Below are 12,840 nucleotides of genomic sequence, written 5' to 3'. Positions count from 1 at the left end.
TCGAGTTCTAGGAGGAAGAGGGAGGTGTGGGCTCCGCCACCTCACCCGGGCCCCAGAGGGGAGGAAGAGCTAGTCCACAGAGGCACTGCTGTGGAGCCAGCTTGCAGGAGAGCTGCCCCGGTTCTAACGCTCAGCTCAGAGGTAGTCGGCTACAGGTGACAGTTGAGCTAGAGCGGGGGGGGGGGGGGGGCCCTCAGACCAGTTCATCCATGGCTCGGGAACTGAGTGTGACAGCTCCAGAGCAGGGGTGAGGACACCCTGGGCCCAGTGTCTGTTCTGCAAATCCCTCCCCTCCCCAGACTCTGTTTCCTCATCTGTGAAATTGGGAGGTGAACCCTGGCAAGCTCAATTCCGCCTTTTGCTCTCACCATTTGTGAGTCTGAGTTCTCTTGTAACACAACTCAAATGACGGACCAGGCAAGCACTTTTTGTTAGATCCCCATTACAAGTTCTTCTCTGCATAGCTTGCCTTATTCCAAAAACCAGCTATTCCATAGCTTTGAAAAGAAATAGTGTAGCAAAACTATAGTTAAAGTTAAATGAGTGAAAAGTACACCAGACATTGAGAAATGAGCCGCGAGTGAGGTCAGTACACAAATGCATCTCATAAGGTCCTATACACCTGCCTCAGATGGGCCGCAGACTCAGTTTTAAGCTTACGAAGAGAGCAAAGTCAAAACAAGAAACCTCATTTACAGGGTCACAGTGTTCCTAAAGCCAAAAAAAAAAAAAAAGCCAGGGCTCAGGAGAGGTCCTGTCCGAGACTGAGCCTGGAGAAGGAGATGTTCACAGTGGATGTCATTCACCACTAGCTGCTGTGTCTCAGACGTGGGCTCCCCAGGAAGCCCCCCACCTCCACCTCTGCCTCCGTCCGTGGCCGAGGCCAGGCTGCATCCGTGAGCCTCCGGCTGCTGTGCGGCTGCTGCAGCTCTATCGTGCTCTGGTGTGGCCAAGGTGTGCTCTGACCTGCGCCTGCCCTGGGATCAGAGCATCTTCGGTGAGGGCTCGGGCTCTGATGCTCTGTGGCATGAGGACGGACGTGAGGCACAGGTCTCCAAGGCCTGAGCTCCTCGGGAGGACTTCACGGCCTGTCGGCCTCCACCTGTGCAGGGCAGCAGCCTCTGCCGAGAAGCCCGATCACGTGTCCCTGGGGGCTGGGGCCTGCCGCCAGGCCCCCAAACACTGGCCCTCGGGACCACTGGCGGGAACACCTGCCTCTACTTCTCCATCCACAGCTGGTGTTAAGCCCGGTCCTTATCTCGCAGAGTGAACGAGAGAGACCGGAGCACGGCCCCGGCGGGTCCCGGCTCTCACCCGCCCAGATCGGGGAGGGCTGCGAGGCCAATTCACGCTTGGCGCTGACCAAATCCGCTCCGCCGCCGCTGTCCGCCTCCCAGCGACTCCCGGCTGCCTGGCTCACATTGCAAAGCAAACGGCCCATCTCTCCACTGTCTGATGCCGCCGCCCAGACCCAAAGTCTCAGAGCTACTCGTGAGCTCCTGCCATTCTGGAATGACCCTCCGCCGGCAAACTGCCGTGACAGCACCAGGAAGGAGGACCCGTCTTATGACTGAAGTAAAGGGGACCCAGAGGTGAGGTGCCTGCCCAGATCCCAGGGTGAGCAGGGCCCGAAGCAAGGCTCAGGAGTTGTGTGTGCATTCTGCAGAGGCTTGCCCAGACGCTCAGTAGGGCAGGCGAGCGGCGGGAGCCCAGCTCCAAAGCATCTCGGGGTGCACGTCCCCGGCCTCACCTCTGCCCACCCCCCTTGCCAGCACTCAGCTCCCACACAGTAGTGTACCGCTCTCTCCCCGCCCCGGCAGCACCCAGCGTGCCTCCAGCTGTGGCCCCTGAAGACTGGCAATGCAGGAACGGAGGGTTCTTGAGAGGGAGACTACCCATTTTGCTTTAGAGAAAATGCGTTCGGAGTCCTGTTGAAACTAACAAAAAAAACTAACTTTTAAAAGTAGGAAATTTCTCCGACAAAGACTCGGCCTCCCCTGTTTTCTCTCCTTCACTAGTGTGGAGAGAGGCAGGGGCCGGGGAAGGAGAAGCACGTTGCTGGCGCAGCATCAAGGACGACCACGGCCTGTCCCGCCATGGCCGTCCGTCCGTGGGCTGGGGTCCCGCCACGGCAACACGCCTGCCCCCCCGGGTGCTGCGCTGCGGGCCGCCCGCACCTCAGGGCTCGCACCCGGTCTCCGCGCTTTGCAGGTACCAGACGGGAAGTGCTTTACCTACATCAAACTCGTCGGCGGTCTCACTGCAGTCCTTTACTCGGAGCATTTTGGTTTTGCCTCTTCTCCAGCACACTTGCTGTGGGAGACATTCCAGTTCTTCTTGAGGAGAAAGTGCAAGCATTCTTTCTCTCCAAGTCATGAGACTTCTCGTTCGGAATTCCGGGTTGTCCCATGGTAGCAAATTACTTTACGTAACAACGGGAACTCTGTTTTCGAAAGTGTTTCATGAGGCTTGGGACGTGCTCAGCATTCTGCCTGTGAGTCAGAGCCGATAGCTGGGCTTGGAGCAGGACCAGGGTTGAAGAATCCTTCCCTTTCAGCCCCTGGGACGCTTCTTCACAGGACGCTCGAGGGGGCAGGATGTGGGCACGGCACTGCCCCCGCCAGGCCGGCTCTCGCGCCCTTCCCAGAAATCCAGGGGCCTTCCTGCCTGAGCTGCTGCGTTGGGTCCCAGGGCTGCCTATCGGGCTGTGTCCCCCAGCTCTCGTTATCTACAGCATTAGCAACTTCCAAAGAGTGTTTCCTGCAAACTTTCCTTGAGGGTCAAGGATCTGTGCAGCACAGACTAATTAAAGCGTCAAAGCTCTGATAAGGGCCAAGTGTAAATGATGCTCTGCTGGTGTCCACCCCCCAGGCTCAGGAAAGCCCTCAGCCTGTCTTTGCTTTACGTTCTTGACAAGAGGGCTGTGTTAGCCCAAAGAGGACTGGGTTGGCTTAGGTGTTGCTAATATTTTTTCTAATTCAATTATCAGTTTAACAAGAAAGTAATGGGAGAGGTAAAGAGGAGAGCCGATGGGATTAATCCTGGAGGCAAATCTGCCAGACCCTGTGGGCCCCTGTCCCTGGCATCGACGTTGGCCAGGAGCAGCAGAAGCAACAAGGGACACGGGGTGGGGGGCTGGTGATGGAAGAGGGCGGCCGTCGGAGAGCAGCTTTACCTTGATGGAGGCCCCAGCGAATCTGGCCAGCTGTTTGATGTGCGCCCCCTTCTTCCCGATGATGGCACCTACAGCCTGGGTTGGGATGAAGAGATTCACAATCTCCTGCTCTGGATACTGGAAGGGCAACACAAGACAAGACGTCATTCCCACTGTGGTGGCTCCTGTAGGCACTCAGCAGCTACCGAGCATCTACCACAAGCCATGTGCTGTGAAGGCCAAAATGGCACATGGGATTCTCCTGTGGTCTAGGGCTCTGTAGGTGTGAAGCCTGAGGGATGAACCTGAACACAGTGCACCTGAAGGATAATCAAAATGGAAAGTCCTCTTGAGCAGCTCGGAGTCGGCTGGATACAGAAAGCTGTCTGTTCACAGGTTTTTTGTCACATACAAATGTGATGTGTACTGCTCCTGTGTCTTTATCCAAGAAATCAAGACCGTTATTAAATATAGCTGGCCTGAGGATGGGGCCTGAGGCCCTCTGTTAGGAGGAACGGGAAGCCGCTCAGCACCTGGGAGCCACAGAGGGTATTTTCATCAGAGTGACATCGTGTTCAAAAGAAGATGACAAGGAAACCTGCCCTGACCAGGCCACATGGTGACAGCCCAGAGAGACATGGGCCAGGCCACCAGGGGTCCTCGCGAACGACATGACCCCCTTTGTTAGACTTTGTTCACAGACCTTTGGAAACAGTTCTTTAGCTCAACACGGCCTCCTGATCTGACCTCCTGATCATTCACATGTACCAGTCTCCTGCCACCTATGGATTTGTGAACCTCAGCAGGACTGCTGAACAGGACAGCACCAGCACTGTGAAGGACCTTTAGGGAGCCTGGATGCTGGGGTAGTTTGGTGTGCTCATGCCCCGTGATGCGTCACTCCTAGGCTGACAGGGAAGCACGGGACCCAGCACTCACACTGGGAACATTCGCGGGTCAGTCCGCCAAAGACTCTGTGGTGCCTGTCACAGGAGGACGAGTGGCAGATGGCGCTGACCTGAGGGGACACTTACGGAGTGGTGATGCGGGAACGGGCCGAACTGGTGAGGGGGGTACAAGCTGGAGAAGTATCCGGAGTGGGTCTGCAGCATGAAAGAAACAGTCGGTCAGTCAGTGGGTGCCCACAGGGACACGCCCCACACTCAGGGAGGCGAGATTCCCACACACGGCACAGGCTCCTTGCACCATTACCTGGCCCCACTGTCATGTCTGCACCTGTCCCTTGGCGGCTCAGATCTCTGCTGCGCTTTTCCCACTGGAGCACTGAATGCCGGGCTGAGCTTCTCAGGGCTCAGCCGCGCCAAGCACTAGGCCCCTAGAACTTACCGCTGTGGGAGTGAGGGCGCACGCACACTCCTTTAACCTGCCCTCCCTCAGACAGGCAGGCCCCGTGGCTGCTATTTTCTGGGAAGCCATGGATTGGGGACTACAAGGTACAGAGACTGCAGGACATTATCTGGAGTTATGCATGACCAGCAAATGTGCTCCCGGGAAACTGGGTCCATGAGCTCCCTCAGAGAATTTCGGAAGGAATGACGAGATTGAGAATGGGGGAATTGAGAAAGAGGTTGGGAGAGGAGGGAAAGAAAATGAGTGAATAAACAGTGTGAATGTGCGTGAGTGTGGGGGTAAGGGGGGGGGAGCAGGAAGGTAAATGTGGACAGAAAACAACAGAGCTATTAGGAAAATAACATTTAGAGAAGTAGCTGCTTCTTACTAACTACCTACTGTGTACTAGGCACTGTGCTAGATCCTTTATTCAGACTCTTACGAGCCGTGAGACAGGAAGAGGTCTGATTGCATATATTCGTACGGGCAGGATACAGAATCAGCATGGTCCGGTTACCGGCGCCTCACATAAAGTCACGTAAACGCGGGCATGCCTGTGACAGGAAGGGAGGTACCACGAAGCCAACGCCTGAGGGCCCACCCTGCAGGATGACCTCCTAGGTTTCCGACACTGGTCAGACACGGATGAGACTTCGAGTCCGGGGCCTCGCTTTCGTCTGAGGTGTTCTCTGTCTCCCAGATCTCCTGCTGCACTCTGAGCTCCAAATCACAACTTCGCCTTACGACTCACGAGGGACAAAATGAAACAGTCCCCCTTTCTGAGCCCGGAGAGTGGACTTCTGGCCTCGGGGGGCGGAGAGGAGGTGGGGACACGGGGGAGCTTCCCCCAGGGGCGCCCTAGCTGTCCACAGAGCTCTGCTGACGGAAGGGAACCCCTGCTGTAGTGAGAGCAAACCCTAGCTCTCGCGCCTTGGAAAGAGGCTGCAGTGACACCTCACAGCCACAAGAGGGTGCTATGGGACCAGATTCTCCTGGCACTCCACATCTGACAGGAAGCGGGGTGAAGAAGTCTTTCTAGGGCCTGCTTCCTCCTTGAAGAGCAGTCCGCTCCAGACCCTTTGCGCAGGTCCCTGTTCTGAGCCATGGAGGATGAGGGGAGAATTCCTGTGGCTTTCTGCTCAAAGCTCTGCCTTGGGGAAAGGATGTTTCCCCTTCCTCTTGTAGGAGGCCTCAGAGCAGCCATGATTCTTTTGAATTGTTATTTGCCTTTTCTTCCCCAAATTCACATGAGACCAAGAGTAGACCAGGCACAGTGTGGCTCCAATCTGGGTTCAAATACTCCCAACATAAACACTGTATCAAATGTAGATCTACCACTCGGGTTAGGAGAGAGAATTAGCTGTAAAAGGGTAAAAAGGACGAATTCCCCACTCTTCTTTTATTCATGAGTTACTATAGGCGGAAAACTGTTGTGGGGAAAGAACCCTAAACTTGGCAGCCAGGAGCTCATTTCTAGTGGAGGTGCTGGCTTTGTGCACACAAGTTGGTTTTTGGAGTCAGAATAGTCACAAGACTGGAGTCTGAATCACCAGCTCTATACAAGTTGGAATAATTTATTCAACCACTCTGAGCCTCATCCACTAATGGACTAAAATATCACCTAGATCTTCTAGAAATTAGATCTTCTAATATTGTTGCAATGGCTCCTTTGACCGTTCATTCACTCATGAAAAAGATATCTGAGCACCTGACCACCTATGAAGCACCGCTCTAGGTGCTGGGGACACAGCTATTAAGACAGAAGGGTCGCTGCCACCACGGGACTGACAGTCTACCGGGGACGCAGACAAGTGTTGTGAAAGAAGCGAACAGGACAATGTGCGGAAGGGAAGCAGCGGAGATGATGGGTGGGAGGGCAATCTTGGGGAGGGTCCAGGAAGACCCCTGCAGGAGGTGATCTCTGAGCTGGGACCCATGGAGAGCACAGCACCCTAGGCAAGGCACTGGGGAGGGAACATTCTAAGCAGGGCTCTTAGAGGTGCTGAGCTAGAAAAGGTTGGCCTTTTGAAAAACAGAAAAGAGACCAGTACGGTGAAAGCAAGTAAGAGAGTACAGCTGCAAACAATGGGGAGGTCTTGCAGGCCTTGGTTCTGATGTGGATTAGACCCTAAGTACAATGGATGCCCCCGAAGGATGTTACGTGGCATTCAGGGAGGTCACAGGAATGAAGAATCTATCGTTGGCTACTGTATGGGTTGAATGAGGAGTGTTAAGTGAGCACTGTTTATAATGAAATGTACGGCTTAGAGCACACACTCTATTTCCCATCCTCCCAAGCTTAAATGGAGTCTACAATCTCAAATGGAAGAAGGCTTTCAAAACAGACTTTGTCACAATGATCAGAGAAATTACCCACTGATGACTTGAATACATGTTCTCTTTACCGGGAAAGCAGGTTGTAGCCATCTGATAAACCAAGGGCCCAGGGAGTGGGGAGGCTAATATGGAACCCCACCCCCAACTTAGAAGTTGGCCTCACTGTGCCAGTTTGAGAATTCTGTTATTTTACAAAGGAGAAGCGACTTTATTTTTGAGTATCTGAGAGGCATCATGACACCTGGGAGAGGGTGAAGGATGTCATAGTAAAGGTGGCCCCCACCCCCTGCCAACAGTGGCAGCAAGGGGGTGTGTGGTCATTATTACCCACTGGTTCATGTTACATTCTCAGTTTGAGGGAAACTGGTATCTGCTTTTCCTCTCTGCTTGACTGTTCTGGGGTGTGAGTAGAGGAGTATATATCAAATGCATTTGTAAAAATTAAAAAGGGAATTATAGTTGGACCGGCTTTTCCGGGAAGAACTGCAGTGTCCTTCGTTCCAAGCTGCTGTGTATGACCATAATCATGATGCCAGATTTAAGTAATACACTGAAGCCTGAAGAAATCAGGGGGTAGGAAGAGTGAGGGTAGGAAATGGGTAGTGGACAGGGCAGGGGTCAGGCATACAGATTATGTTCAAAAATACTGAAACAGCTTTCGTGTGAAGACAGACTGATGCCACATTGCAAAGACAGTGGATGCTCTCCCTAGGAACCAGGGATGGGGTCATGGGCCTGGGAGGAGGGAATGGACTTGGGCAGAGCTCTCCAAGATTCAGAAGGTTCACCATTCTACCCCAGCTTGTCAAAGGGCTTCCCCACAATGGCTGCTTATCCACCTCTGTGTTCTCATGGGACAACCTCAGGAACTGATGAAAACTAGAAACCGTTAAGCTAGTAAGAGGCAGAGCCAGGATCTGAGCACAGATCTGTGTCTGACTCTGCAGCCCAAGGTCTCAACCACCATGCCCAGTGCTGCCCCCCACCTAGAACACTGCGAATTCATAGGTTCCAGTGGGGCCCACGGCACATGTTATGGAAAAACTCCCCTAAAGATTCTAATATGCCTTCTGTTGAGTTTATTTAAATATATGAATAGACAATTAAAATTCATTAGACATATATAGAGAATTAACAACATGACAGAGGGGAGCAAAGCTGAGCAAGGCAAACAAATGACCCAGTGAATTAATTCAGGAAAGAGGGAAGAGCTTTTTAAAAAAAGTTTGATTTTTTTTTTAAGATTTTATTTATTTATTTGACAGAGAGGGACACAGCGAGAGAGGGAACACAAGCAGGGGGCGTGGGAGAGGGAGAAGCAGGCTTCCCGCTGAGCAGGGAGCCCCATGCGGGGCTCGATCCCAGGACCCTGTGATCATGACCCGAGCCAAAGGCAGACGCTTACCGACTGAGCCACCCAGGCGCCCGATTTTTTTTTTCTTTTTTAAGATTTTACTTATTTATTTGACAGAGAGAAAGAGCGCACACTTCGCAAAAGCACAAGCAGGGGAAGTGGAAGAGGGAGAAGCAGGCTCCCCACTGAGCAGGGAGCCCAATGGGGGACTCAATCCCAAGACCGCCAGGGCCATGACCTGAGCTGATGGCAGATGCTTAACCGACTGAGCCACCCAGGCGCCCTTTGATTTGATTTCTTAATTAGATTCAAGATGACAGTTCATTCACATGTAAGTAATTGCTATGAGAAAAAAACAAGGAGGGACCTAGATTGATCTTGGAAACATTCAACAGAGGCTGTATATAACAGCAGAAAAGACACTCCTGCAAAGCCCATCAGGGCATTGGAAGATTAACCCATGCAAAACAAAAAGAAGGAACCAGACATGAGAATAGAGATGTATGATCCATAAAGTGGGAGTTCCAGAAGGAGAAAATGAAGTGGAGGAAGAGAAGTAAAACGAAACATTAAGTAGAGAAGCAAAAGATTTTCCTGAACCAAAGAAAAATCTGAAACTTGAGATCAAAGGGCTGAGATTCAGATTTCTGAATTCCGAGGGGGAAGGCAAAAATACTAAAAAAGGCAAATAACTTGCAGACAGAAGGAGGAAAAAGCTACCTACAAAATAAGGAGAATTAGGCTGGTTAGCACATGTACCTGAAAAACAAAATACTGAAAGTATTGTTTTCAGAGTTCTAAAAGCACTAGGACTCTAGAATCTCTAGACAGCCAGTTGAACTTTCATTCATGTGTGAGGGGAAAAGAAAGGCATTTTCAGATCTAGAATGGTTTAGAAGTTATGCTACTTGTGTACTATTCCTGAAAAAGATTGTTGAAGCAAGTATTCCTGACAGACTAACAAAAAAGCCCCAAACAACTCAAAAAATGAGAGCATGTGGAGCAGGGTGCCTGGGTGGCTCAGTCGGTTGAGAGCATGTGGAGAACAAGAAAGCATCTGCAGTGAGCAAAGTAACCAGTTACAGTTTAGTTAATTCTAAACTATAGATTATGAGACTGCGTATTCATTAAGAAAGAAAGCTTAATAATTTGGAATAAAATTCCAGATTCTTTCTAGAGTGAGCTGACCAAAACACACTAAACAAACTTGGTTACAATAAAGAATTTGACAAAACCATAATCACAGTGGGAGAAGAGCAAACTTCTCCCATCATGTAATAAATCATACAGATAAAAATAATTATATAGAGGATATGAGCCGCCAATGAGAAGCTTGTTTTTATAGCTATAAACACAACTCTGAGCCCATCAGAAAAAGGCACATCTTTCCAAACGCCCATGAATTCAAAAACTGATTATGCGTGAGTAAGGCCACAAAAATCAGAAATGTTCCGATAACACTGTCTGAGTACAAAGTACAGGAAACAATTGCAAGATAACAAAAAAGAAACCATTAACTACTTAGAAGTTTAAAATAGACAAAGCCCTAGCAAATTTGATTAAGCAAACAAAGAGGGGTCCCTGGCTGGCTCAGTCCGTAGAACATGAGACTCTGGATCTTGAGGTCCTGAGTTCAAGCCCCATGTTGGGGGTAGTGTTTACTTAAAAACAAAAACAAAAACAAAACAAAACAAAACTTAAAAAAGAAAAGAAAAAAAGAGAAAACACAAATATACGATGCTAGGAATTACAAGAGAATAATACACAAGTTCAGGGATTTAAAAGGCCAACAGTCTGCTCTGTACAAGTTATGCCAACACATATGAAAATTAGATAAATACTTTTACAGGAAAATAAAAATCAACACAACTAAGTCAAAAACTTACAAGAAACTGAAGAGTTTACAAATGAAACAAACAAAAGGTGGTAGGCCCAGATGTTTTACGGATAGCTTCAAGAAATAGAAAACTCAAGAAACAGAAAACTTATTAAATCTTCAAGAATAGAAAACTTCTATATATTGTTAAATTTTCCCAAGCATATTAAAAGTTGGTCATCTTTCCAATTCATTCTTTGAGAAAAAAATAATCATGCTGTTAAAGAGAGTATAAAACTACAGTAATTAGTGTAGACAAAGAGATGAATGGAACAGAGTCAGGAAGATGACTAAGTGGGAATTCAGTGTATGACAAAGCTAGAATTTCAAACTGAGTGATAAAATTGTACATCACTCAAAAAATGATTTTGGGAAATGTGGCTATCCATTTGGGAAGAAAACAAAGTTAGATCCTTTTGTCAAAGTATAAATCAAGATAAATTCCCTGTGGATTACAGACACAAATACAAATAACAATCCTCAAAAACCAATAAGAAAACATGGGAGAATATTTTTACAGTCCTGGATGGGAGATTTTTTCTTTAGCGTGACACCAAAGGACAGAATCCATACAAACATCACTGATTTAACTACCTTACTACTTAAAATTTCTACATGATTTCTGGTGAAGGGATATCTGTGAGAATTTAAATTGCATATACCCTTTGATATAATAAGTCTAATCTTAGAGAATTTACTTTCAGATATACTCACACATTTGTGCAAAGACTTATGAAGAATATTCATTTTGACACTGTGTAGTATAGAAAATGTGGAAACAATACAAATGTCTAAAAATAGTGTGCTGGTTAGAAAAATTATAGTAAATTCATACAATGGAATATTACGTGGCCATTAAAGAGAATTACGTCTAGCTATGAAAAAATGCCCATAACAAACAAAAAAACCCAAAACCAAAAACCTTGTAATTCTGTATGACATGATTACATATATAGTTTTGAAAGATTGTATATATGCTGAGAAAACATTTCTAAAAAGTGTAAACATAAAGGTGCTATGCTTATGGGGAATGGTTGTTGGGTAAACTTTGGGTAAGATAAGGCAGGCCAAGGGAAATGTTTACATTTTACTTCATACAACAATTTGTTCAAAGTATCTATTTTAAATTATTATGGCACAAGACACCATGAATAAGGCAAAGAGAAATGACAAGCTGGTAGAAAATATGGACAACATGACGAATAGATAATAGCCTTAATATGTAATCAGCTGTTACAAATCATTAACAAAAAGATGGAAAGTAAAAGTGATGACAATAGCAGCTATGTTTGCATAGAAACTATTATGTGCAGGTTTTAACTTATTTAATAACCCTTACAACAACCCCATGATATGTATATGATTACTACCCCCATCTTATAGACCAGCGACATCGCGATGCAAAGAGGTTAAGTCACCTGCCCAAGGTTAAAAATACACTGGTGGGAAGGAAAAGTAGTATATCCTCCATGTATCAAAATTTATATGTTAGGTATCAACATTTATATATTTTATAATTATATATTATGTATAAAATTTATACATTCTTAGGCTCAGAAATTCCATTTCAAGGAATTTATTCTGAAGAAATAACTGGATAAAAGAGCCAAGATGTATATACAAGGATTTTCACAGTAGAGTGAAAAATTTGAATACGTATATATTAAATATATGTAACATATATATATATATATATATAAATTATATATACACACACACCCATATACATGCAAACACTGGTTATTTCTATATTGAGAAAAACTTGCACTTTCTATATTTCTGTATTATTTGCTTCTTAAATACTATGCACATATTACTTTTATTAACCAGAAAATAATAAAAAAGTTTCCAAACATACACATATGCTTCCAAAATTTCAGAGGTCAGAGACCAATCCTGGCATGTGTAAGCCAGCTACAAGGAGGTACAGAGACTTCCCGACCTTTGGATGCCAAGAGCGAAAGTACTAGTTCTGTGATACATAAAAGCAAAGAAATACCCTAGAGGTTCCTGGAAATCTGAAAGCCTACGTGACAGGAGAACAATATAAGTATTTAAAGCATGCCCACCACTCCCACCCTACCCTGTCCTTCTCAGACTCTGAAAGAGTGGCTTTGGGGGCCTGTCCTAGGTCCTGTGCAGGTAGGTAGTGATGGCCACCTTCATGCCCGGCCTGCACTTTCACAGCTGCCCCAGAGAGCCATATTGTCGCAGACAGTTGGGGCAACTACGTGCTCTGGATTAGAACCTAATCTTGATCTATGGGATCAAGATCAGAAATACATGGCTTTTAGCTTTATAAAGAAAGTAAAATCTGGGATGCCTGGGTGGCTCCGTCGGTTAAGCATCTGCCTTTGGCTCAGGTCATGATCCCAGGGTCCTGGGATCGAGTCCCATGTTGGGCTCCTTGCTCATTGGGGAGCCTGCTTCTTCCTCTGCCTGCACTCCCCCTGCTTGTGCTATCTCTCTGTCAAATAAATACATTTTAAAAATCTTAAAAAAAAAAAAAAAAGAGTAAAATCTATTTGATGAAGAACAGGAACTACGTATTTTACTAAAATGGTTATCTTCCCATTGTAGTAAAAATCTCAGATGAAAGGAAGCTTTCTAACTGGCAAAACTTATTTTCAAGTTTAGAAAATATTCTGCTATCACACGATAGCCTCTCCCCTTGTTGCAGTACAGGGGTCTGTGAACTGTTTCTGTAAGGGGCCAAATACTTATTTTAGACTTTGCAGGTCACAGGGTTCCTATTGCACGTATTCGACT

The 12,840-nt window shown here is 47.2% G+C and overlaps 1 protein-coding gene and 1 long non-coding RNA gene across 5 annotated transcripts in view; one reads left to right on the top strand and one right to left on the bottom strand.

Annotated features, from left to right (window-relative positions):
• The window catches only part of IGF2BP2 (insulin like growth factor 2 mRNA binding protein 2), a 155,959-nt gene that overhangs the window by 6,779 nt on the left and 136,340 nt on the right, over positions 1 to 12,840 (bottom strand). For all 4 annotated transcript variants that reach the window (XM_036084706.2, XM_036084709.2, XM_036084707.2 and 1 more), the window contains 2 exons: positions 4,189 to 4,257; positions 3,176 to 3,292 (listed from right to left, as the gene is read on the bottom strand). In XM_036084706.2, coding sequence (XP_035940599.1) covers positions 3,176 to 3,292; positions 4,189 to 4,257 — 186 coding nt within the window. The remainder of the gene's footprint in view (positions 1 to 3,175; positions 3,293 to 4,188; positions 4,258 to 12,840) is intronic.
• LOC144381249 (uncharacterized) overlaps positions 1 to 12,840 on the top strand; it is a 29,923-nt gene that overhangs the window by 1,522 nt on the left and 15,561 nt on the right. The gene's annotated exons all lie outside the window — the stretch shown is intronic.

This window comes from Halichoerus grypus, chromosome 1 (assembly GCF_964656455.1).
Source record: "Halichoerus grypus chromosome 1, mHalGry1.hap1.1, whole genome shotgun sequence".
In the NCBI taxonomy this organism is placed as follows: Eukaryota; Metazoa; Chordata; class Mammalia; order Carnivora; family Phocidae; genus Halichoerus; species Halichoerus grypus.
This window is presented reverse-complemented; position numbering and strand designations above follow the sequence as displayed.